Here is a 27,241-nt window from a genome sequence, read left to right as displayed (position 1 = left end):
TTTTTTTTTTTTTTAATGGAGCACAATATACATTTGGCTGCTTCAAGTAAAGAAGTCTAACCTGGGTAATTGTGAGCAAGTTTATGAAAAGCAAAGCGGTAGAAACCATGTCCTTATATATTAATTAAATAGATCTTTGGCCAAACATCATACCGTAAATTCCATTGTTTTTTTCAAAAAGCAATCACTGAATTTACATCAACATGGCCATGTGCCTAATTAGAAAAATAGGCAATGAGAATCACTACAAAAAAAAATTATATATATATATTTAGTGGTTTAACAGATCATCCATCCATAGTGAACACAACACCAGGGACCATGGGCCTAAAAGTTCCAAACGAAGCACTTTCGATCAATGATTGGACTCTGGCTGGGGATTGTTTTCATGTGTTGCTGTTGCTGGCTGGCTGCTTTCCTCTCTCGCTGCCGCCATCGAGTCATTGCTGATGGCCAGGAGGTCTCGCAGCTCCTTATTCTCAATCTGCCCAAGAGAACGGGAGAAAATAATGTTTTTCTTTTTGCATTTTGTGTATCAAAAGTTGTAAAAGGCACCAAAATAACAATTCTGTGTGACATGGTATCCTGTATAGACTCATTAGCTTGCCAATCACTTACATTATTCTTAATTGTTTTCTAAGCTTGGCAAGGTTGCATTTTAACCCAATTTGTGGAATAATGAATGTCTTTAAAGTTTAAGGCAAGATGTTAAGATTTGTAAGTCTGGAACTCAAATCTAAATTTTCACTATTCATGTTAACATTTGCAGAGAACATCATTTTATTCAGAAAATAATATATTACAAACAAAATATACATTTTGAATAACTTCTTCATGGACGTTATGCAGTGCCGTGTCCGATGTTAGATTTGAGTAGTGCATGTAGAAAAACTATGGTACACTCAGTTTGTTCATCCTTCACCTCCCAGCTATATTGTAGATTGTTGATACGACTTACGAACATTGTGGCGCATTATGTAGCGTAAAATACGACAACGGAGACCCCGGACTGTTGAACAGCTGAAGCTGTACATCAAGCAAGAATGGGAAAGAATTCCACCTACAAAGCTTCAATAATTAGTGTCCTCAGTTAGCAAACGTTTATTGAATGTTGTTAAAAGAAAAGATGTCGTAACACAGTGGTAAACATGACCCAGTCCCAGCTTTTTTGGAACCTGCTGCAGCCATAAAATTCTACGTTAATGATAATTTGCTAAAAACAAACTTTATCATTTTGAACATGAAATATCTTGTCTTTGTAGTGTATTCAAGTAAATATAGGTTGAACATGATTTGCAAATCATTGTATTCTGTTTTTATTTATGTTTAACACAACATCTCAACTTCATTGGAATTGGGGTTGTGTGTATATAAAACATTTTCTATATCGCAGATTTTTACCTATCGTAGGTGGGTCTGGAACATATCCTGCGTGATCGACGGGCATTCACTGTACAGACTTCAAAAACTTTTGAAATAGTTGAGTAGACTTGTCGGACCAAAGTACAAATACGCTCCCGCGACCCAAAATGTGAGCACGTTGATACGGGTTTTGGGCACTCTGCCATTATAAACTACCAAATCCTGACCTACTTATGAGTGTTATCATGTAACGTGTCAGATCTAACGAAATATGAATTTAAGATCCAGCAGGATTATTTCTTCATCCGTTTATCTTTTATATTTTGATCGAGCATATGTTTTTTCCCCCCTCTTCTCCAAACGAAGGGCTCTATTTTGGGCTTGACAATTTTAATGTCGCCAAAAATAATGTTCACCTCGAGCTGGGCAAGCTTCTCTCGAATGGAGCAATAGTGCTGATCATCCACCTGCACGGCTCGTCTCATCACCTGGCCCATCTCGCATATTCGCTCCACCTGAGTCTGCACTTCCTGGATAAGATCCAACGCCATTATTTGGAAATTTAGTGGATTGAAGCTGCAACTGCATTTATCTTTGCATTAGCTAGAGCAATAAGTGACTATTGTAAAGACAGCAACGGTACTTTTGCGTGGTCCTCGTGGAGGGTAAGGACAGGTTTGGTGTCCAGCTCTTCCTTCGCCATCATCATCTGGAGCATCTGCTTACGGTAACGGCCCATGATCAACTCTAACGTGTACTGATGCTCTTCAAGAGACAACCAGAGCTCTGGAGACATTCAAATGCATGTCAAAGGGTCACATTGGGAATATAAAGTAGAAAAAGAAAAAAAACAGTGAATTTATGTTTCCAAACCTTTATTCTCCTGCTGAAGTTCCTTGATTTGAGTGTTCTCCTGAGTCAAAAGGACGTGAGGCTTGTACTTGATCATCTCCTGGACCTCTGTAGTGTCTTCAGCAGTCTGAGGAGAAAGAAAGGGAAAGTGTCATGCAAACGCCAGCAGCAGACCGAGGGACGCGACTCAACGAGACGGAACTGGACAATCATAAACAAATAACAGTCTGCAACTAACCCTCGCACACTTACTGACGACGCCCAACTCTGCAACAAAAAAATAGCAAGACTTCTGGCATTCTTATTGTTCTTACTATCTTATTGAACTACAAACAACATGGCGTGATTGTCAAGGAAAATCAGCTTGCCCTCACCACATTAGCTATATTTCTCTGTCTGCATAGAATATAAAGTGAGAAAAGAAAGAAGAGCCTGTGGATTTATTTGAGAGGCTCCCATTGACCGCATGAACACAAACTTTTGGCGGCACAAAGACTCCATAACGCTTTTGCCACTGACGAGTCCATCCATCCATTCTGATAAACTGGAGGCTACCAAAGCTGCGAGAGGTAATGCCTGGACTGGTTGCCAGCCAATAGCAGGGCATATATAGGCAAACTATTTCCACTCACACCTCAGGACAGTTGAGACTTCTGTGAACCTAACGCGCATGTTTTGCGAACGTGGCGGGTAGCAAAACTCCACACAGGAAGCCCGAAGACCAGATTCTAATCCTCAGAACTGTGAGGCAAATCTGCTAACTACTTGCCACCGTGCCGCCCCTACCCGTGTGTGCAATTATAAATAAAGTATCTTTTTTTTTTTTTTTTTTTAAACACAATGTAATATAATGTTGTAATATAATCAAAATAGACTACATAAAAGTCATTTCAAAAACGTTATTTTCCGTTTACACCACAAATCGAAACTACTGTCCACTAAATAAGGTCATGTGATATTTTCTGTAATAATTATTGCAATGAGCAATAATTCAGACACTGAACACCTACCTACAGAAGTGGATTGTTGCAGTTGACTTTGTCAGTTCTGGAATGGTATGGTATCGTTTATACTTCAATTAGTCTTTACCTTGTCTGGAAGAGCATTCCCCACCTCTTTCATGCTCTGCACCCTCTGACTGAGGGCCCCGGACTGCTCGATGAGGCCCTCGGCGGCTGTGTCGTGATCCTTTAACCTCTCCAGCAGTGTCCGCGCGTCACCCAAGACTTTCTCTAAAGTGCAGGCCATCTGGCTGGAAGACAGACGAACTACTCACACACTCACTGCCGTCGGCGGAAACGATCTCACAGCGTTAAGCCGACACACTTCGTTCGCCCCGCAAAAAAAGCTCCTATTCTTTTGCAGCTACGCGATCTACTTCTACACACTATTATAGCATAACTAATATAACGAGTCGATTGAAAACAAACCTCCAAAGTACAGTAGCACGATAAACACACGAACGAGTGCACAGCCTGTTTTGCAGTCAAAACTCGTATAGGCACGCGAACGACGCATAGCGACGACGTCACATCCGCATTCACCTTTGTTTTCGTTTATATATATATATATATATATATTTTTTTTTTTTTTTATCTTTATTTGCACGGTAATGTATTGCAGTCGTTAATTACGGAAAATAAAACATTTGAAAACAAGGAAACGTTGTCATATTATGAAACTTATGAAACAAATCATTTCAATTAAATTTCCCGAAAGAATAATTTTAAACGTTCATACATACATACAACCATAAAGACAAAACCAAAATTAGTCCTCGTTTATGGTTAAAAGACATTCAAGTGTATTTTCAGAGCGAAATTGGTTTTATGCACGGATAAATCATTACGAAAGGACCGTTCGAACGTGAACAACAACATGTAAGGTACGGGTCCCTCTCTTCACCCTTGAAACTCTTTGTCGTCGAATCTTTGGCAAATATCGCGATAGCAGCCGTCAGACTTACTACGTAATGTGCCGTGCTGCTTCTAGCGGCGCTGGTGACAGTGCTGAAAGCTGTTGGGGTGAGTTTTTATCAATATTTACGGCCAGTTATTGTATTTAAACACATGTATGGCTATATCTAGTGGGTAGGTACAAGTTGCAGCGCTGGCGAGTTTAAAAATGGACCGTTTTTGCCGTCGCTGCGCCGAGCTTGTGGGGCCTTGCCGGGAGCAGACGTTTCCTCCTCGGCATAAATCACCCCACACAAGGATCCACCACATTAGCATTGCTAGCTAGAACTAGCTAGCTTTAGCCGCCTAGCACCGGTTACGGCCTATCTACATTCTATTCTCGTTGGTAAAACACGTTGTCGACTATCTCGGGACATCACTGTATAGTGGTGAAACAACGAGTGTGTAATAGTTTGATTTGATGCCGTGTCGGTGGAAGGGAATGGTAATAAAGATGGATAAACCCGATCTCGGTTTACAATCGTGGCTTCTTTGTTGTCCAGTCCTCGTGCGGCTAGCTTTTTTTTGTTTTTGTTTTTAACGCTTCCCGTTTAGCGGAGACTACTGGAACCATGCAAAGTCGACAGTCAGACCAACTTTTAAGCCTCCGTCTTACGGACTTCAAAATCATTTTTCGAGTGGGGTACGTGTCGTGTATAAGTGGGTGTTTTACCACGAAGTTCATCTTAATACAGAAATCCAACTTAATTATGAACAATTCGCTTCAAATAGTGACCGTTTCCAAGTACGGCCCGTTACTTTCCAACAATGTAATATTTTGAACCTATTTATCAAACATGTCCGGTAATGAGCTTATTGTGGGACCGTGTCGCTTAAATCGATCGGAAACGCCCTGTCCAAAACCACCAAATAATTAGCTTAATGCTAATCTGCGTGGCTCGGTTTGTCCAGGCAAGGTCATCGAGAAAACGCAGTTCTTTATTGAAACGACAGCCTTGTTTTCCTCGGAACGAATAACAGCAAACCGCCGTCGCTTGCTTTAGGCCATATTTATTTCTGATGATGTCAGAGTACGGCTGTCGTTGGGGATGGTTCTTATGTGTTGCAACGTGTTTGGTCAGGCCGAGCAGGTCCAGCTGAGCATGGCGGACTGCTGGGAAGTCACATGGCGAGTCCTGTCAGAGGGCTTGTTGTTTTGGAGCAAGCGTGGGCCTTCTGCACTGGAGTCGTTACAAAACATTTCCCTCATTAGAAATAGTCGAAATAGAAATCATCTATTTTGGGGTCAAGCTGGTACAATAATAAAAATAAAATAAAAAGTTCAGCTCTACAGGCAACGATTCAGGTAAACTGTATAGTCTTAAATGTGACAATAAGTAATGAGTAACAAATGTGTTATACCAAGTTATTATTATTTTTTTTAAGTACTCATTCCTAACTTCAATCAAGGGTAAATATGTGACAAAGTAAGTTTAACATTATGATGTGTCATATATGCTAGTTACAAAATAGTTAACCACTGTAAAATGTAATATGTAATACTGTACCTCAGTGTTTCCTGTTTGTTGAGGCAAGTTACATATTATACATTAGGGAAAGTATCACATCATCAAACTGTAACAAAAATGGAACAAATTATTGATAGTTTTCAATAGCATGACTGGTGTTTGTTTGTCTTGCCATGTTGCAGGTAGAGATCTAGAGGATAACTACCGGTAGGTGTGGACGAGTAGAATAATCGTGTTTTTTTTCCTATATTCTGTAATCAGCTGCTATCAGCTATGTTATTAATTTTCCAATCTCGTAAGATGTGCTAAACATTTGACAGAGTATAGAGAGAGGTTGGATGTGGTGGCAGAGAGACATAATAATGTGGCCGTCATAATGCGATCCCTGCACAATTCTAGCATCTCGCACCACCTAACTGTGCAATGACGTGGAAATAAAAACAAGACCGTTTCGGTTAATGACCTGGAATAGTTTATAAAGTCGACATCTTGGCTTACTTTAGCTGTGACAACACTGACTTTGTCTGACATTAGCCTCAAGGCTTGATAGCCGTTAGACTAGTGAGTCTGTTGATATTCTCGGCAATCAAAGAATCCTAATTTTTTTTACGTGTATGTACGTTTGATACAATGCTACAGCAACAATCGACTAATATCTAACGTTAGAGATATATTTTATAAATCTGAGTTTACTGAACTAAAATATAAACTACAGATGCAAAAATGAATTGATTTCTCGACAACTAATTGATTATTGTGCCTGTGAATATTCTCGTTCATCCAAGTCATTTCATTCTGAGGAGTTTGTCCCTCCCACCTGTAATTGGTGCAACCAAATACCACACATTAATTGACCTTTTTTTTTTTGGAGGTTGGCCGTCAATCAAATTTCTCTATTCGGGCACTCAATAAGCACTGCGAGCAAATCAATGTTTCGATCTCCGAAATGGCAGCCGTGGCCGTCTCCATAGATATGCGACGTCACAGGAAAACCATCTACATACAATGAATTCTCGCTATATTGTGGTTCATCTTTCATGTTCCCACCTTGTGGGGTGGTTATCGTGCACTACTTTTTTTGTTAAGGTTTTTATAGTGTACAAATTCAGATGTGGGGTTGTGCGCAGTCAATGTACGTAAAGTCAACGTTGTGCTGCAACATGCCGGGCAGCACTGAGGTATACTGGAAAAGGTGCAGCCTCATTAACAACAAGAGAAAGAGGAGACACATCCAGTGTAATACATTACATCTTTCAGTTTAATTAGACTTTACACCGATTTAGCATTTTATGCTGATCGGCTTTGTCATAATTCGCCGATTGACCAATGACGTCATTGATCGGCTGCGCAAAAGAGATTGACTCCGCCTCGCCATTGTGCACAGTATATTTGAATCCAAAAGCTAGCTTATTTTTAGCCTTGTCACATGTCTTTTGACATAGTACTCTAAATATCTGACAGCCAATAGTTATTAAAAAAAAAAAAAATGTTAGCGGTGTAGGACAGACAACGCATAATGACGGATCAGATTACAAGACAAATTTGCTCTTTCACGATTGCACTATGTCAGACTACTGCAATAAAATCTTGTATTGCGATACCACCGCATCCCGTTTTTTACGATCATTGGGCTTTATTTTGTCAACTCAAATGCGACCGGATACACTCGTTACCGTGGCGACGACAACAAGAGGGGATCGCGGTGACTGTATTATAAGGACAAAATGGGGGGAAACGTATGTTGGTGGTCACCAATGCGCAGGACAGGAGAGGACGTTCGTTTAAGGCTTGCTTGAGGTATGTTCACGTACTTTTAATAAGATGCGGCTCACAAGCAGGTAACAAAAAGTATGTAGTCTAGCAAGCTAGCGCTAACAGTTGTACGTAAACATGCCGCCATTCTGTGGAATCGTGCTCTAAAGTTTCGGTGTGGGTGAAGTAATTTAATTACAATAAAGTAATTTAATTACAGTAAGTTAGCAGCCATTATTTCTGTCACGTTGTAATGTTGGTTTGACCCGACTGATTAGAATACACGATCTGACTCGAGCAGTGATTTCCAACCTTTATGGAGCCAAGGAACATATTTTACAATTGAAAGATCTCACGGTACACCAACAAACAAAAATGTCACAAAAAGTGGACACATTAATTACTGCATGGACTTCCTCCCATCTAAGAGAAGACCATTCATTTGTTCTGTCTGTCACTATGCCTCACTGGCATAAACAGATGAACAAGTATTTCCATCCATCCATCCATTTTCTGAGCCGCTTCTCCTCACTAGGGTCGCGGGCGTGCTGGAGCCTATCGCAGCTGTCATCGGGCAGGAGGCGAGGTACACCCTGAACTGGTTGCCAGCCAATCGCAGGGCACATACAAACAAACAACCATTCGCACTCTCAGTCACACCTACGGGTAATTTAGAGTCTCCAATTAATGCATGTTTTTGGGATGTGGGAGGAAACCGGAGTGCCTCGGAGAAAACCCACGCAGGCACGGGGAGAACATGCAAACTCCACACAGGTGGGGCCGGGGATTGAACCCGGGTCCTCAGAACTGTGAAGCTGACGCTCTATTTATAGTAAATATATATTTTTTTACTGTCAGGCTTTTAGGGTCTCTCTCTCTCGCTCTCTCGCTCTCTCTCTCTCTACCTTTGATAACTAGGGTTGGCAGTTTGAAATATAGTGTGACTTAATAGGCTTATTTTTTCAGAATTGGGTTTACTGTCATATTGTCTGACTTCAGGGGCATTCAACTTTGGAGTTTCCACTGTAGCTTTAAATGCAAAGCAACAATCCTTAACAGATTTATTAGACAACCACCCCATTTATGCCAAGAAAGCAGTGTACATGTGTATACTCTCAATGGAACACATTGAATTACTTGTTTGATTAGAAAAGAAAACTGAGTTGTCCTTGGCCTTGCTTCTCAGCTTGTTTTCAAAGCTGTGTACAGTATTTAGGTCACCAGTCTCATATCTAACCCACTGACGGAATCCTTTTCCTGTTAGGTGAGCCCTTATCTAGTCTATGACCGAACATGTACTCTTTGAGTATACAAAACATGATTGTGTTCAGAACTGTTGCGCTAGGTCACATTAGAGAAATGCAACCATAAATGTCATGACATGATCTGAAGCTATGCACAAAGGTTTGTCTCTCCAGGCTTCTTGCTGTGCTCTATCTTGTCAGCGGCATTCACAGGCATCTAAGAACCTATTTTTATACCCGTGAATTGGGCTCCTCACAACGTTTAATGGCACATCCCCTTTGCACGTGACAGAATACATAGTTGATTGAAGTCATTTTAGAAAGTATTTCCTTATGTCAACAGTGTGATCTCCGAGCCTGGCTTTATTTACACTGCAGGTTCAAGTGCCCAATTCTGATTGAATGCTTATCAGACTTTTTTGACCATCTGTTTACATGTACATTTCAAGTGCCACATGATTAACATTAAACAATATATAATAATATTGCATCGTGCCTGTCATTGTGCTTCTTCCCAACAGTATGAAGTGAAACGGGACTGAATTTTTTTGTACCATCCGCAACTGCTTCAAAGTTCAGATCACAAGAAAGAAACCGAAGAGAAACTTCCAAAACAAAATAAGCAACGTTGCAACTCCCAAGACCCGTTGGATCCAGGATAATTTCAAGGGTTTTAAACAACACAGGTAACCAAATCCTGAATTGAACAAAGACCGACATCAGGCCATTCTACACAAGCAGAAGAGAAGCAATCCTAAGCCCAAACCTATTGTGAGAAGACAACAACTGATCTGAAACCAGAAGTTTGTGCCTACTCAACAGCTTTGACAAAGCACACGTCCCAACGCTGCTCCTAGCTCTCATCCTCAACACACCACCGACTCGACACCGGGGTGTGGAGTGAGCTTCTGTCTGCTAGCTTTTGTTTTTCCATAACTCCCCACACTTTAACCCCCTCTCCTTGCCCACTGTTTTCACCCCCCCCAAGTAGTGTTTTTGTACCCGTGTTTGTCTTTTTTTGCGCTGCATTTCTTCCTGATTTTGCTTGATGCAAGCATCTACAACTGGTACCACAAGCCTGTAACAAGTGTGTGCGTGAGTGTTTGTGTGTTGGATCGTGTTTGAAGAGATCTGCAGAAGCTGACTAGTCACCAAGAACCTGCAAATTGCCTATCAAGACAACAATTAAAGGTGGGTCTGATGTGTATTTAACATGTTAAAAATTTAGTTATGCAACAGATATTTTCTCCTTTTTCCGTAAGCTTTCTATAATTGTCCATGGAAGTTTAGTTAAATTAATTAACAGGATTGGTAGTGGTTGTCTTTTAATAGTTTAACATGTATAATGGAGCATTTCTCAAAGGTAAACAACTAGTATTTGGGTTCAGTAGCTGTATTTCACAGGAATGTAAAATAGAGAGAAAAACAGTCGTATGTATTTCAGTTTCTTCACTGGAAGTGTTGGTATTTATTATTCTTAAAACACAACTACTGATTTGCTACTGTAGGAATAGTCTGGTAAGAGCTGCCAAGAAAACAGTGCATGTATAATATGACCTTCTGGGGAAAGAACTTTACTGCAAGCTAGATGGTAATTCCTCAAAAAGAAGCTACCTACAAACAACTAAATATTTAAATTAGGTTATTTTAACAAAATATGGGAATTACCCGCAGAAGTTCCCTTGAGCAAGGCATGGAACCATCCGCAACTGCTAAAACTGCCTAACTGTCCTCAAAACGTGAAAAGAATCCTCGTTGGGTATCAATATAGTAAACCAGAATACCAATGGGTGGATTGACACCTTCGCCAAGGCTGAACAACACTTATATGGAATACTGCTTTTAGGACACTACACTCTTTGGGTCAGCGCCACACAGATCCATTCATCTTGGTTTGGGGCTGCTGTTGGGTTTGCCCTTGAAAGTAGTCCCAATGTTTACAAAAAGGGGGCGGGGGGTGCATTTGTGCCTTATTGGTAAGAAATGTAAATTTAATGAGTTCTGCCTTGAACCATGCCAAATCCTTTCACCAAACCTGTCAATTTGGTATCTTTTGTTTTGTGTAATCCTTCGAATGATCAAAGCATTTTGTTATCGCCAACATGTTAAGGTACTTAAATGATTGCAAAAGATACCCAAAACTGGAACAAATTTAGTTTTTCGGTAATTTGGCTAATGGGAGAGAGTGGTTTGATTGCCTTTTGTAGACACCACCTTGCAGCTACCGTTTCAAGACATGTTCTCAACATTCTGTTCAGTTCCCTATCAGGGGAGAAGAGCCCGCACCCCCTTCTTTGTTTGTGAAATCGTGGCCGGCTGACCTATTTACCTCACCCATCTTGTTTGTTCCTCTCTTCACCCCTGCAGACATCCAGCGGTGTATCATTGGGTGGTTGCATTAGAACTATTTATTACCATCAAGCAAAAAAGGAAAAAAAATACATTAAAAACACTAATCAAAATCAGCAAAAGTGCTCAAGCAAGTGTGGTTTGAGTTTTTGGGAAAATATGGGCAGCCCCTGGAAAGGCTTTGTTGAATTTACCATGCCCGCATCGCCACCCACTACGTTTGTTAGCGCTGACCTGAACAGCACCTCCCCTGTCGGACTCAGCCTGTCGCCATATGGCCGATCTGTAAGTTCCACCTTCCCACCTCTTTTCTAAAAAGCCCCACCACTCTCCCTCCCATCGAACGCCCATCCACCCTTCCCATCGAACGCCCATCAGTCTGCCTTGCCCTGCATCTCTTTGCTGTGAATGGCCTACAACCTTCCATCCTCTCTGGGCTCCAGAGACTAGCCTCTGCTCAGGCGTATTGTCCCAGGATGACTGTCTCAAGAAGAGTCTCAAACTTTTCACATTCAGAAGTCCCCGTTCTCACTTCCCATGTTATTCCCCCACCCCACCCCACCCCACCCCCCTCAAATTAGTAAAAGTTGAATCTGTTTCATCTATACACTGGCAAATTACTGCCCACAATTCAAAATCAAGAAAATATGAGATCTGGCTGTTGGCCTTTGAAGATTGATTTTGTTCACAAACTTAACACTTTTAATGGAGACAGCCAAAATGAGATCATTTGCATTCATCGGCCGGAGTTATTACTTACTGGGCCACCAAAAGAGGCTGATCTTGGACCCCCTCCTCTCCCCATAACTCATTACTCATCACCACTCTCCACTGTAGATGCACTGCTTTTTGCCTCATCATTTGATAGTCCCTAGTCTATAGTGTAATCTTACACTTACACCATTTGTAAGAACACTGCTTTACAACTATTTGTTGTGAACTGACTGAAGTTTCTTTTATTAATTCTTACGCTATTGGGGAAAATGATCGTGATGGAAGGTGATATTCTGTTTGGTGTCCTTGTTTTGGAGGTTTTCCAAAAACCTTTTGATATTGATTGCCATTATGTTGCGCTGTAATGTGGCAATGGGGTAATTGCTGTGCATAGGAGGACAACTTTGCAATATTTTGGCGATGCTTGGATGTCGTGAGAGTTTGAACGAATACTTTTTGGTACTTACTGCACAACAATCTCTACTGTCTGCATGAAGGTAGTTAAATGCCCAAATGCTCCTCTCCAACAGCATAGCCAAGCCCAAGCCACAGTGTCAGAAATGGAAAGAGGTACTTCCGAGCCACCAGTGCCTCGCAACACTCGGCCATCAAACTCTACCGCTCCCATGTCTATTCCCCGCGCCTCCTCAGTGTCTTGCCACCCCCAGTCAGGAAGTAAAAAACACAAGCGGACTCCCTTGTACCAGAGATCAGTAAGAGGGCATGCCGGGTGTCCTTAATTTTACACCTTTACAGTCAGGTCCATAAATAATGGGACATGGACACGCTTCTCATCTTTTTGGCTCTAAACACCACCACAATGGATTTGGAATGAACAAGATGGGCTTTAACTGGAGACTTTCAGCTTTAATTGGAGGGTCCTTACATCAAAAGCAGGTGAACGGTGTAGGAATTGTGCCTCACACTTTTTAAGGGCCTAAAAGTAATGGGGCAATTGTCTGCTCAGCTTTTCCACCATATCAACTGTTTGGAACATACTTAAAAAGAAGGAATCTACCGGTGAGCTCAGCAAAACCACAAGACCATGGAAAACAACTGTGGTGGATCACTGAAGAATTCTTTCCCCGAAAGCTGAAAGTCTGCAGTTTCAGCACATTTTGTCCATTTTATTTCACATCCATTGTGGAGGTGTTGGAAGCCAAAGAGGTGAGAATTGTGTCGATGTCCCAACATTTCTGGACCCGACTGTATAACACTTTTAGTGTATCATGTGACTTAACAGCATGGACTGTGTGGTGTTCTAAAACCATGTTTAACCAAGGTGTGTGGGCTGGTTCTGGCAATGATTTTACTGTTTTTATTTTTTCCTCGTTGAATCACAACTTCTATCAAGGGTCCTCAATCAAGGGTCCTCAATCAAAAGCTAGAGAGATTCAGTTCAGGAAATTATCTTGAAGCGAAGGTCCTGAACATCATGATGCATGTTACCCATCATGATGTTCAATCACAAATATTTTGATACCACCAAATGAAGAATTAAAAAAAAAAAAAAAAAAAAAATTGTCCCAGCAATTGTTACTGGTGATTTTCACACTGAATTGGAATTTCTAGGATTTATTTTGACTAAAGTTTGCATTTGGGGGGGAAAAAAGCATCCCAAAGTGCCTGAAAAGGAAAAATACAGTAATATTTGTTTGAATAAAACAACAACAGATGAAGGGTTTAATTTTTTAAGTGATGTGGTTGCATTCTTCTGTTTAGGCAAGGCTAATTTATTTGCCGGTCTATAGCGCATTTCATACACAAAATTTGCAAAAGTCACTCACCCACCTTGCTGTAAACAGTCATAATGAATGTGAAATAAAAAGTTTCAAAATGTTCTTGGCTGTTTACTCGTTTTAAAGCACCACCATGTCTGTTTACCATAAACTTGGTCCCGCTCACCACTGACTGCCATGAGGACACACTCGCAAAGCGCTCTAAATAAACTATTTGATCGTCACTTCGACCACATGACACTAGTCGGTCAATGCACACTATTGGTTTGTGCTTTTCCAATGGCAAGATAATACCGAATAACCCCTAAGATGTGCTTTAGTTACAAGTACTTGTGAAACTTGTATAGTAATAGGGTTAGATCTATTAAAACATGTTTGTGTTTACCTATGCAGTATCTCTGACTTAGTTGGTAGAGGGAGCTGAACAGTTTTCTCATGTTTGATTGGAAACCAGTATTGGTATTGCACGTTACTTAACACAACAAATTAGAAGGTAGTCTTTAGTGCATACCACTTAAACTATGGTGCAACAATTTCTCCTTCCCCTTGTATAGTTCAGTTTTCAGTGGAATTTTTTGTTATCCAGACAGCCCCATCAGAAGGTTCTTAGACTTTTTTTTCCCTCTCTTCACTTCCCACCTCTTAACTGCTGTAAGCATGTTTTTGTAAATGCTTTTTATTTTTTTTTCCTTCAAGGTTGGCAGGAAACAACTTTATAGTTGTCCCATGTTTTTGGTTTATTATTGTCTGCAAAGTGTTAACTCTTAATTCTTTCCTCTTCCCTAGATGAGTTTTGACCCAGGCATGCTCCATAACAATGGGCACACTGCATATGCTAATGGAACTGGTCCTGGCATTAGAGAGATGGGTGTGATAGAGAAGCTTCTGACTTCGTATGGTTTCATCCAGTGCTCTGAACGTCAGGCACGTCTTTTTTTCCACTGTTCTCAATACAATGGTAACCTGCAGGACCTCAAAATAGGAGGTGAGGGACATTGGACCCAGAGAATCTTCTGTGCTTCTTTCTGCCTACACTACATTGTTTTTCTCTGCTCTTTTCCATGCAGATGATGTTGAATTTGAGGTGTCCTCTGACAGGCGCACTGGCAAGCCCATAGCAGTGAAGCTGCTAAAGATTAAGCCAGAGGTGCTGCCAGAGGAGCGCATTTCAGGCCAGGTGGGGCCAGACGTGCACGCCTATCCCTTTACTGTGCTGCATGGTTATATTCATCCAGTTAAGGAACACCGTTTTATAATTTGGTTCTGTCCTTGTCTGTCAACTTACAATGTATGCTATTTAATTTCCAAATGTTTTGAAGGTATGAGTGAGATGAGCCCCAGCCAGTTCTGTATGAAAAGACAAAACACACAAAGAGATAACATGCACATTGAATGAGAGCCACAATAAAAAAGCTGTATAAAAATTCTGCTGTTACAAAGATAATTCTAAGTACTTGGATGCTAATCAATAGTTAGCGATATTTTGGTGACCTCATTCACCTACATGGCAAAATATTTGAAACACCTCTAAGTCAGTTAAATTAGTACCTCTCTGTCAATCAAAATTTTAAAGGCAGGAATTTTTATGCAGCTGTGTATACTTTGTTTCATTTATATCAATTCAGCATAATGTCACATGTTAGTATGTTGTCCTTAATTTTTTTTTTTCCTCGAGGTAAGGGATTTTTATGGAACATTGAATAGTCCTGCTCAAGTGGTCTGTAGTTGTGGGTGAAGGCTCTCAGCAACTAGTATGTCTCAATTTGGGAGTCTTTCAAACTTGGTGCAAATCACTTGTATGGTTTGGCCCAATTTGCAACGCATTCAGTGTGATTGAATAAGAATCCAAACAAACTTGTCATGTTGCCAACATTCAAGAGGACCTCTTACAGCACTGTACTCAAAAGCTTGGTCAAGTACATGCAGACACATGGAGAGTTATTCAATTATGGGATATTTTTTGGATGAGATTGATTGATTGCAATCTCAAATCAAGTTAGAAATATTTGGAGGAGGGAGGAGTCGTTTAGATTGTTTCCTGTGACTGAAGGGCGTCATGTTTGACTCATCTTACCAGCATAGAAATATGGGATGGAAGAGTTGAAGAGCAGCCCGCACCTCCTCCTGTAACACCCCACAATGACAGCTGATGTACCCTTGAGCAAGGCATTTAAATCGCCCAACTGCTCTCCTGCTGCTTGATTAGTTGACCACTGTGCCAGTGTGTCACTAATGGTGTGCGCTTGTTGTGTTCATGATTTGTGATAGGAACAACCAATTGTGTGCTTGTGCCTGTCCATGTTTTCACCTAAATTTTACAGTTGAATTACTAAGATTGGCAAAGATGTTTGTTAACTAACATCTTTGTTTTCTGTAGGTTGTCTCCTCAATTCCTGTAAATTTAGATGGGAAGTCTGCTCCCAGCCAGGCGCCCACTGGAAGTGTATGTTATGAAAGAAATGGGGTAAAGTGTAATGTTTTTTCTTCATTACCAGCCTACTTGTAATGTACAAAAGGCATAGTTTTCATGCTTTACTTGATTTCCATTGTGATATCAGAGTCTCACTCTGCCACAAAATTAGTGACACCTGCATAATATAATGAATCCAATCAGTTATATCAGAAACTCTGCTTTTACAAGGATGATAATGCCAAGACATAACTGACACTGTGTGCTAATTAGGTACATATTTAATGGTATGCTTATTCCCCCCACCATCGTAAATCATGCAAAGTTGTAATATATGGTGGTTGATTGCAATTCAGCAGAAGAACTGAGCGTGTAGAGGAGTGATGCTTGGGCCAAGGAAGGTTTTATTTTGGTGCGGATCAATTATCCATTTATTTGCGCATTTTGCTATATGAGCCACTATAGTGATTTGAAGTAGCCTGCTGTCTAACAGATACAACAAAGGTTGTGCTACACAATCATTTGCTCACTTGTAATAATAGTTTGACCATGGTGGAGGTTTGGCTTTCTTCACTGTTATTGTGGTGTGTAACTGAAATGCATAATTTAGAGAGGTCTTTTTACTGTTTTGCACATTTGGAGCTGAAGTAGACAAAACGATAAACCTCTTTGTACTCGTGTATACTGCATAAGTAAAGGCACAATGTTTGAGATAGTTCTTATTCAGTCTTTGTACTTGCTATACATTATAACTAATGGCGCGCCTAGTGATTTATGTCGGTCTTCCTTCCATGCCATGGAGAAGCGAGCATGTTAAGTTTTGTCTCAATGTTTAAGAAGATTTTGTACATGTGATTAAGCAGTCCACGTTCCATCTCTGTAATCAAAGCTTGACAGTGGTCTCGTTTCAACAGGAAGTGTTCTACCTTACCTACACTAGCGATGACGTAGAGGGCAATACCCGCCTGGACACTGGTGACAAAGTCAGCTTTTATATGGAGACCAACAAGCAGTGAGCTCTAGCTTCCTTCCTCTTTGTCATGAGTGTTTTCTTCATCCGATAAGATTTTATTAACTGTATCCACATCCTCTTTTTCAGTACTGGTGCAGTGAGCGCTCGTAATATTCAACTTGTGACAAAAAAGCAAATGAGGTGCCAGGGTGTGGTGTGCGCTACAAAGGTGATAGTCATTGATAACATTGCTTGACCTGTCTCATGAAAGAAAGCAGCACAAGCAATCTCTGGAAGCGCTGACTCAAAAACTAAATGCTGGACTTGAATAGTTGTGTAATAAACCAAGGTTGTTTCAGCCTGAACGCTGGTTGTTTTATAATACGCTCTTTAAATTCTCGCATACATTTATTTCCCAGCAGTTATTCTCTCAACTGGATACACTACATGAGGGTTTCCTAAATGTATAAATTTGATTCCTCGCGCTTTCAAAACGTATTAAAATAAATAGTTTTGTCAATTTATACAACCCCAATTCCAATAAAGTTGGGATGTTGTGTTAAACATAAATGGAAACGGAATACAATGATTTGCAAATCATGTTCAACCTATATTTAATTGAAAACACTACAAGGACAAGATATTTCATGTTCCAAACAGGTGTTTGATGAGCATTCCTCAACTTTCGCAGTCTTTTTTGCCACCTGTCCCAGCTTTTTTGGAACGTGTTGCAGCCATAAAATTCTAACTTGATGATTATTTGCTAAAAACAATAGTTTATCAGTTTGAACATTACATATCTTGTCTTTCTAGTGTATTCAATTAAATATAGGTTGAACATAATTTGCAACTCATTGTATTCTGTTTTTATTTGTTTAACACAACATCCCAACTTCATTGGAATTGGGGTTGTACATTAATGGTATTCAACACCATGAGATTGATTCACAAATAACAATCATTAATCAAGAAGGCATTTGGAACGAAAGTCTGTCTGGTTGATGAATAAAATAGCTTTTAGCATTTTAGTCCAATCCCCAACATAATAAAAACTGGACCAAACCTAAAATGCCTAAAATGGGTCTCCACTGTTGGTTTGAAAGACTTTTTTGCTTTTCGCCGCTACGGAGATTGTTTGTGTGCCTGTCTATCCTTTGTTTTACTGATCTTGACATTTTTTTTGGTTGAAGTGTTGTTGAAACTGTAATTTACCAACTTTCCCTCTAGGTATAGCATCTCCACTGTGTGGTTTTATCCAGTTGCCTATTAAGTTATTGTGTATTACACCAATTTCTGTGCATATTGTTTGGAACATTTTATTTTTTATATTTCAGATGCCCTAAAACAGGCATTTGAATAAAGAGTGACACATTGAAAGGACCGTCTTAGGAAGCGGTTCCATGGTTGCTATTTTATTTAACAGAAAACATGGAACCAGCTTAATGAGACAAGCGTACATTATTGGAATAATGTTAATCCTTACTGGATGAGTCTGAAGATACAAATTGCTGGTAAAGTGATAGTGTGGGCTGGGGTATAGGGCAACGGAATTACAATGGGTACAGAAAGTATTGAGACTCCCTTACATTTTTCACTTTGATATATTGCAGCCATTTGCTAGAATCAATAATTTTTTTTCCTCAATGTAAACACGGCACCCCCATATTGACAGAAAGTGCCTGGTTTTCTCCAGACATACCACTTACAATTAAGGCCAAAAAGTTCTATCTTGGTCTCATCCGACCACAGAATCTTATTTCTCACCAGCTTGGAGTATTTAAGGTGTATTTTATTTTATTTTTTAAGCAAACTCCATATATAGGCTTTCATATGTCGTGCACTGAGGAGAGGCCTCCGTCGGGCCACTCTGCCATAAACCCCCGACTGGTGGAGGGCCGCAGTGATGGTTGACTTTCTAGAACGTTCTCCAATCTCCCGACTGCCTCTCTGGGGCTCAGCCACAGTGATCTTTGGGTTCTTCTTTACCTCTCTTACCAGGGCTCTTCTTCCCCGATTGCTTAGTTTTGCCGGACGGCCAGCTCTAGGAAGGTTTCTGGTCGTCCCGAACGTATTCCTTTTCAGGATTATGGAGGCCACTGTGCTCTTAGGAACCTTAAGTGCAGCGGAAATTGTTTTGTAACCATGGCCAGATCTGTGCCTTGCCGGAATTCTGTCTGAGCTCTTCAGGCAGTTCCTTTGACCTCATGATTCTCATTTGCTCTGACATGCACTGTGAGCTGTAAAGTCTTGTATAGACAGGTTTGTGGCTTTCCTAATCAAGTCCAATCAGTATAGTAAAACACAGCTGGACTCCAACGAAGGTGTAGAACCATCTCAAGGATGATCACAACAAATGCTATGCACCCGAGTTAAATGTATGAGTCTCACAGTAAAGTGTCTGACTACTTATGGCTGTGTGATATTTTAGTTTTTCTTTTTTAATAAATCTGCAAAAATTTCAACAATTGAGTTTTTTTTTCTGTCACTACGGAGTGCTGTGTGTACATTGAGGGGGGCAGGGGGAATGAACTTAAATTATTTTAGCAAATGGCTGCAATGTAACAAAGAGTAAAAAAATCTAAGGGGGTCTGAATACTTCTGTACCCACTGTAAATTTTAAATGCCCAAAGTATCTTAATATGTTGCAAGAAGAGACTTTTGCATCCCTGCTAAATGAGGATTGTGACTTCTCATTTTACTTTCTTTAAGATGAAGCTCTATCTTATTCTGCTATGCATGTCAGTGGTTAGAGTAGCAGTTTGCAGATGCTTGGATTCGGTCGGTGTGGTCCTGTGAAGTGCCCTTCCAAATCCCCAGATCTCACACCACTTGATTTTCATCTTGGGAGACATTTGATGGCCCTTGTGTATCAGGAAAAGATGAAAAACACAAATCGTCTCAGAGAGTGTTCTTAAGCAGTGCACTTTTTAAAACAGTGGTAGTGATGTTGAGCATATTTATCTAAAAATGGTTTTCATAATTTTTTATTTTGATCATGTATGGAAAATTATGGGACAACTTGTACAAGTAACAATCCGAAAGAATATTGGTGAAATACGTGTTTTTTCTTTTGCAATGATATCGATTTTAGACAAATCTGTCAGTGTCTTAACCATCCATTGTGATTTTAGGAGGCCTTTGGATTCATCGAAAGGGCTGATGTGGTGAAGGAGATCTTTTTTCACTACAGTGAGTTTAAGGGTGATCTTGAGGCCCTGCAGGCGGGAGATGATGTTGAGTTCACAATCAAAGACAGAAATGTAGGTATCTTCCAGCTTTTTACTTGACTATAAACACACGATTCTACAATAATCTATCCTGACCTCTTGAATCATTTGTTCTTGGGGTCATAGGGTAAAGAGGTTGCTACAGAAGTGAGACTTCTCCCCCAAGGAACTGTCATCTTTGAGGATATAAGCATTGAACAGTTTGAAGGAACAGTCGTCAAGGTCATCCCGAAGGTTCCCACCAAAAACCAGGCAAGTTGATCACCGGTCAAAGTGGTTATCGAATTGTAATTTTTTTGAAAAGTACTTGAGCAGAACCCACATTTTATTGGTTGCTCTTCCTTCTGCTGGCACAGAATGACCCTCTCCCAGGCCGTATAAGTACTCGGATTGGATTCACAGACAAAGAAATGCCGTTTGGTGAAAAGGACACAAAGTCAAAGGTGACTCTTTTGGAGGGAGACCATGTACACTTCAACATTTCCACTGACCGCAGAGACAAGCTGGAGAGGGCTACCAACATCGACATCCTCCCAGACTCCTTCGATATCACGAAAGAGACTCGTGAAATGGTGAGCAAGACAGTAGGAGGGAAAATGGGATGTTTCTTTGAAAATGATCAGTGAGTTAATTTGAATGCACTCTTTAAGTGATGGCAAATTAGTGGGTTCATGTGGAAGAGACCGGCCTCCAGACTAACGTCGATTCTTATTTCAGGGGGTGATTGCTGCTATACGTGACGGCTTCGGCTTTATTAAGTGTGTGGATCGTGATGCGCGGATGTTCTTCCACTTTAGTGAAGTCCTGGAAGAGAGCCAGCTGCACATCTCTGATGAAGTGGAGTTTACTGTTGTGCCTGTATGTAACATTTTTTTTCCTGTTAAGCTCTCTTTGGAGTTTACATGTGATTTGTAATGACTTAATAAAAGAAACTCAATCCCATGATCTTGTCCTTGCAAGGATATGCTGTCTGCTCAGAGGAATCATGCAGTACGCATCAAGAAGCTGGCTAAAGGCACAGTGTCCTTTCATACCCAGTCTGAGCAGCGTTTTATGGGAGTGGTGCAGAAGGAAGTTGTATCAGCCATGGCTAAAAATGCCAGTCCCAGCAAGGGCAAGGAGAAGGTATCGTGTCATTCATTTGAACAGATCTTGGCAGAGAATTTAGCCATGTTGCACTAAAAATGGCTAGTTCATTTTCTTTTTGCTTTCTTTTTCAATGACTACTTCCTCTCTCCTCTTCTTGTGGTTAGAAAAAAGACAAGGTAGGACTGAGGCCCGTGCATGGAGCAAAGAATCAATTTTATCACAAAATCTCAAGATGACTATTTTTTTAGGTTAGCAAATTTCTGTCTAATAGGTGCCTGTTACTCTTGTCTTTTTAAGGGTAAAATGGTTGACAAGGTTCGTCATTACAGGCCAAAGGTCACTTCCTTTACGACTTTTGCAGCTGATGGCATGCATTTGGTCACCAATTAACTCATAGAGCTCTGGAGAAGAGCATTTTAGTCAGACGTATGTCTGCAGAATTATTGATGGTAAAAATAACTTCGTATGACCAATTGGGCAATATCCAGGTTTGTATTTTAACAATATTTGGCCATTAAATAGTTAAGTGGTCAGTGATGTTAAAGAAGACAGTCTGCATTTTATTTTCACAATTTAAAGCAGCTTTTAGGCGTATTAACATGTCTGTGACGTGCTTGTCACAATAAAATGAGAATAAAAAATTGCAGAACATTTTGCCTCTTTTAGAGCCCCACTAAACTCTGCCGGTTTTGGAGGGCTGCTAATGTCTCATGCAAAGAAGCCATTGCTCGGCCTTTCTCTTTCGCCATTCTGGTTGGAAAAGTCATTAAATATAGTGACAAAATAACTTGGCAACACAGTCTGCTTTTGTTAACTAGCTCTTCTCCATTCGTACCCATGTCGTTGGAGTCAGCAGTGCATATCTGGTGCGATATGCCTCGAGGTTTGGAAGCCGCTAAAAAAGATTGTCCTGACAAATCTTGATCAAGCAATAATCGCCCAGCCTGAAAACATAGTGGAAACCTTTTAAAATATCAAACTCTTTTGACAGGGAAAGGAGTGGTTAAGGTTACAAGAGAGCTTTGCTATAACAGATTTATATGTCATCGCCCATGCTTGACCATACTTGGATACTTGACTAAGTGCATTATGAATTTAGCTGACATGCTGCACGCACTATTTTTCACAAGCTCTTGAATCATATGATCCACCTAACTTGTGTGTTTTGATGTGGCTCATTGCTAATTTTTTTTTTTTAGAACAAATGTAAATTTCCATTTTGTTACAAGCGCTCATATATTTATCCACACCATTGTCATAAATATCAAGTTGATGTACAGTAAAAAAAAATAATAATTTGGTCTCGCACTGTAGGAACCCGAGGATGGTGTGATCGCATATGAAGACTGCGGAGTGAAACTTATTGTGGCGTACCATACAAAAGACCTGGAGGGAGCATATCGCCCACAAGTTGGAGACAAGGTATTATCTGATCTAATAAATTGAGGTATTTGCTGAAGGGGTGTAACCCAGAGGTTACTTGCTGCGTTAAAAAAAAAATAAAAAAATCTATTGCTACGTTGCCAGTTCAGTCATTTTTCTAGAATCATGACCATTTAGAGAAACTCCAGAATATTTACAATTTAAACTTTTGAACAGCCTAATTTAAAACTGGAATTAGAACAAACATGCAACAAATGTTTTTTTTTTATTGGTAGGCTGCGCATTCCTGTTGTGGTCCCATTTGGACCATGTTTTAAATAAGCTGCTACTTGCCGTCCTTTTAGTTGCGCATATTTTGTCATAGTTGTATCCGTATTAACATGTCAACAACTGACTAAAAAACGGTAACTTTCTATCGTATGCTAAAAAATGTTATTTGTTTTTTGATTGATAAAACATTTCTTAAAATGCAAAATAAAAAGATTACATTTAAAAAATACAATAACTGACAAAAGGGCATTTGAACAGGGCATGTGAAGGAAACTACCAAAAATCTTGCGTCTGAACACTTATTGCGTTCTTTCTTGATACACTACATTTGCAGAAATATTTGAAGATGTTGTCACTCTTAAATACAGATGTGCTCATCAGTTTAGTTCCCCTGGCAGAATTTGTAAGATGTGTACCATTCTTAAATAAAACATGAATAATCAGACAAACATTTTATTTTGAATGGGATTCAAATTAAACTATTATGGCATATGTGCACAACTAACTGCTTTTAACCCCCATGTATGTGATTGCATTTTTTTTTGTGCACATGGATTGTAAAGACAGGAAATCATGCTAATATTAAACATTTTCCACCAAATATTTGAAGCATTCATATATTTCTGCCAGCCATCCACATGTTTGGCAGTAGGAAACCTTTGTGTAGCCACTTGTGATAACATGGCCACGTTTAACCTCTAGGTGGAGTTCTCGATCAACGAAGTGAAAAGAAGCGGCCAGCAGAGTGCAGTTTCCATTCGGGTCCTGAGCCGTAATGCAAGTGGTGGCAAGAGACTGCAAGGCTTCATCGCCACACTGAAAGATAACTTCGGCTTCATTGAGACTGCGAATCACGACCAGGAGATCTTCTTTCACTATAGGTGAATTTTTAAATTGAATTCTTAACATGGCTGTTGAAGACGTTTTTGCACAAGTACCAGTGACAAAAGTATTTGTTGGAGTGAGTCCTGTTCATTTTCAACTTCAGTGAAATGTGCGGGGACTTGGATAGTTTGGAGTTGGGTGACACTGTGGAGTATACTCTCTCCAAGGGAAAAGGAAATAAAGTCAGTGCTGAAAAGGTCACCAAAGTGGCTGCTGGTATGAGTTTGGATTATTTATTTTTTTGGGAGCAGTCATTGTCCTTGTATGCAATGAACAAGATGCGATCCATTTTTTTCAGTGAATGGCATTGGAGATGATGTTGGCACCACAGTGATGGTGGGGAAAGTCATCCGTCCAATACGCAGTGTGGACCCCTCTCAGACAGAATATCAAGGGCTTATTGAGGTCATCGAGGAAGGTGGGTCTGATCTTTTAATTCCATTTAGACAGTTGTCCCTTTTTTTTTTTTTTTTTTTTTTGTCGTCGTCATTTTTCATCTACGTACGCTTTGTTGTTTCAGGTGGAGGTGAAGGCCAGACTTATCCCTTTGGAATCATGGGTATGGCTAACAAGGTCATCTGTCTGCAAAAAGGAGAACAGGTAAAGTTCCAGGCTTGCACAATATCCCAGACTGGACAGAAGATGGCCTGTAATGTGGTGCCCCAGCGTCGTGCCATGGTGGAGTGTGTCAAAGACCAGGTTGTTGTCACGTACCAACTCCGTGCATCAATATGACAGGATTCTTGCCAGATGTAAACTAGTCTCAAGTGGTTGTGTTTTTCCTAGTTTGGTTTCATCACATACGAAGTTGGTGAGAGCAAGAAGCTTTTCTTTCACGTCAAAGAAGTGGAGGATGGCTTGGAACTCCAGACTGGGGACGAAGTGGAGTTCTCAGTAGTCTTCAATCAACGGACAGGAAAATGTAGTGCCTGCAACGTGCGCCGTGTCAGGTAGGACCGCTCTGGCTTTCATGAATTCAATTGTCTCGGTCGTAATTTGTAAAGCGTCACACTGTACGTAGAGGAATAAAACCAAACTTTAATGATATGTTTTGACCCTGACATTGCAGCGAGGGGCCAAAACCAGTGGTGACTCCACGTCCCGACCGTCTGGTCAACAGACTGAAGAGCATCACTCTGGACGACGCCAGTGCCCCACGTCTTGTCATTGTTAGACAGCCGCGTGGTCCGGACAATTCAAAGGTATTTTAATCTGAAAAGTCACCAACACTGTAGTAAACTATGCTTTGATTGCCAGATCCATTGTTTACCTGAACAAATGAATGTCTCTCCTCTATAAATAAGGGAAACAAGTGGTGAAACTAACGCATTCGAATGCCAATACGTGTCTTTGCAGACATCTTTATCCTGGCAGATATAATCTGTAAAGATGAAGTTTATGGTTGAGTCAGTGTAAAGAGCAATTGCATATGTATGCGTTGCTGAGGAAGAGTGGCTCAACATTTAAACTAGAAAAAAATTGGGGATGAGGGGGGGGGGGGGGAAGAACAATCTGTCTGCCGACATTATCCAGCCATGCGTTTTCCGTACCGCTTATCCTCACTAGGCTCGCATCTCAGCTAACTCTGGGCGAGAGAAGGGGCACACCCTAAACTGGGCTCCATCCAATCGCAATCTATATTTTAATTCAGAAAAAAATATTTGTAAATAGATCATTTTAAAATGATAAACAGGATAGTATTATAAAAATGAATTTGCACTTAATGCCTCTTGTAAAAGCCTGTGACTCAGGTTTTTAGGCGATTACGTAAACCCAGTGTTGTCACTATTTTGATCTAATATCAACAACTTCTGTCATTGGTAATTTAGTCCCTCCAATTTTGTTTTGAAAAAAATAGCTTCAAACCTGCTCCTGATTTTTAATAAAGTTAAGTTTTGCCACCTTTAACCCAGAATACATTTTTGGATCTTTTTTGTTTGTTTGTTTTTTGTTTCCCTCACTCTCTAAATTAAATTTCAAAAAATTTGATTCAGTGCCTTGATGGATTTGTCAAAATTTCACTGAAGAGTATTGAGACAAAAACCCCATCAAAATGTTTGTACATGGTTAAGATTCATTTAAATCTGCACACAAATAATCCAATCCAAATCATTTTCAACAATTGATTTTCATGGTATGACAGAATATCTCTTTCATCGAGCATACAACTTGTGTGTGATCTTAAAAAAGCAAATCTATTCTCTTCCATACAGGGCTTCACTGTGGAGCGCAAGACTCGCCAGCCTGGTGTCATTGACTGAGTAATACTGTTTGGTGCTGGTAGGAGCAGGCAGGGGGTCAGTTTTGGGCGGGGGGGACAAGTGAACCCGATATGTCATGATACAGTTAAAACCCAAATCACACGCGCACAATGCAGCAATTGGCCCACATAATTCATGGAGCCATGGATAAATGTGGGGTAAGTTTCCCCCACCCCGCCTCCCACTATATCTTGATGAGTGCACATAAGATCTCTGAGCGTGTGCATGTGTGATGTATCCTAGCTGTGAGTCAGGACAGGGCCTTGTCCCTCTAAATCAGACTGTGTGGCCGTCTGTGCTCCCAATAGTTTTGGAATTAGCATTGTCTGGAATTCTGCACCTGTAAAATGTGTCCACTTGTTCAGTTGGAATGAATGAGTGCGTGGGCATGCGTGACTGCATGTCTTTGAGTGTCTTTTCTATATATTGTTTCCCTATATTGTTTGCTTCTTTACCCACAGACACTTGAAATTGTTTCATTGTAAGATTTCTGCTACTGTATGCTTTCCTACAAAATGCATAAAGCAAAGTTCCCTCCATAAGGAGGATCATATTTCTCATGTGCGAGCTTCAACCGAGGATTTTCCTCTGCTCGTTTTTTTGAGCAGTTTTTAAATGCTTGACTTGAGAGCTTTTTGAAAGCATGGAGTGTGTGTGTGTGTGTGTGTGTGTATGTGTGTGAGTCTAATGGGATTTACTTTTACCAATCTGGAGCCTTTAGATACTTTTTTTGGTATTCACAAGCTCCACTAAAGCAATGTCTCCCAGGTGCAGAATTCCTTGTGGCATCTTATATCTGCAATTCTTTCATTTTTCTTTTCTTTTATTTTTTTGCACACGTAATTGCTTTTTCCATTGAAACTCAAGTCTATTATGAAAAACAAGGTGCCTAAAAAAAAATAAAAATAATAAAAATACAAGCAAAATGAAGGGGGGTGGTGGGGCTTAAAGGTTTGTCTGGTTCCCAGCCAGCCACCAATATAAAGAACTATCTGGATGGCTTTCTTGTTTAGTAGAGATAATGATATGCATCCCTAACCTGTGGGTTGAACAATACTGTATGTAATGTGTGCTTTTTTTCCCTTAGTTAAAGTCAGACTTCATATATAAGAGAACAAATTTATGGGGGAAAAGTAAGGTATTAGAAACTAAGTTTAAAAAAAAAAAATAATAATAATAAAAATTTAAAAAAAAAGAGGAAAAAAACAATCAGGATCAATCAGTCTGCAGAGATCACTGGGTTTCAGTTGAACCGCGTACAGAGGTTCCTGTGTACGTTTGTTAATGGTCTTGAATGAATAAACAAATTAAAGTTTTATGAAAATCTA

At 40.2% G+C, this 27,241-nt stretch overlaps 2 protein-coding genes across 8 annotated transcripts; one reads left to right on the top strand and one right to left on the bottom strand.

Moving 5' to 3' along the window:
• Nucleotides 1–105: 105 nt before the first annotated feature.
• sike1 (suppressor of IKBKE 1) lies at nucleotides 106–3,761 on the bottom strand. Of its 2 annotated transcripts, none has more exons than XM_061767505.1 (5): nucleotides 3,328–3,761; nucleotides 2,236–2,341; nucleotides 2,006–2,148; nucleotides 1,779–1,892; nucleotides 106–484 (listed from the first exon to the last, which is right to left on the bottom strand). In XM_061767505.1, exons 1-5 carry the CDS (start codon nucleotides 3,460–3,462, stop codon nucleotides 356–358), a joined length of 627 nt encoding a protein of 208 aa, XP_061623489.1. In that variant the 5' UTR covers nucleotides 3,463–3,761; the 3' UTR covers nucleotides 106–355. The 2 variants fall into 2 exon arrangements, with proteins under 2 accessions (XP_061623489.1, XP_061623481.1); XM_061767497.1 differs by having other exon boundaries at nucleotides 3,304–3,758.
• Nucleotides 3,762–4,115: 354 nt separating this feature from the next.
• On the top strand, nucleotides 4,116–27,241 carry csde1 (cold shock domain containing E1, RNA-binding). Of its 6 annotated transcripts, none has more exons than XM_061767448.1 (22): nucleotides 4,116–4,238; nucleotides 9,156–9,825; nucleotides 11,002–11,268; nucleotides 12,228–12,410; nucleotides 14,223–14,421; nucleotides 14,504–14,613; nucleotides 15,814–15,900; nucleotides 16,761–16,858; nucleotides 16,946–17,027; nucleotides 19,930–20,058; nucleotides 20,152–20,277; nucleotides 20,382–20,597; nucleotides 20,743–20,883; nucleotides 20,986–21,150; nucleotides 22,429–22,536; nucleotides 23,470–23,648; nucleotides 23,756–23,868; nucleotides 23,951–24,070; nucleotides 24,173–24,351; nucleotides 24,439–24,602; nucleotides 24,722–24,854; nucleotides 25,866–27,241. In XM_061767448.1, exons 3-22 carry the CDS (start codon nucleotides 11,143–11,145, stop codon nucleotides 25,911–25,913), a joined length of 2,706 nt encoding a protein of 901 aa, XP_061623432.1. In that variant the 5' UTR covers nucleotides 4,116–4,238; nucleotides 9,156–9,825; nucleotides 11,002–11,142; the 3' UTR covers nucleotides 25,914–27,241. The 6 variants fall into 6 exon arrangements, with proteins under 6 accessions (XP_061623432.1, XP_061623423.1, XP_061623448.1 ...); XM_061767439.1 differs by having other exon boundaries at nucleotides 14,504–14,670; XM_061767464.1 differs by lacking the exon at nucleotides 11,002–11,268 and having other exon boundaries at nucleotides 14,504–14,670.

This window comes from Phyllopteryx taeniolatus, chromosome 1, assembly GCF_024500385.1.
Source record: "Phyllopteryx taeniolatus isolate TA_2022b chromosome 1, UOR_Ptae_1.2, whole genome shotgun sequence".
Taxonomy (NCBI): Eukaryota; Metazoa; Chordata; class Actinopteri; order Syngnathiformes; family Syngnathidae; genus Phyllopteryx; species Phyllopteryx taeniolatus.
Note: the sequence above shows the minus strand (reverse complement) of the source record. Positions and strands in the feature narration are given on the sequence as shown.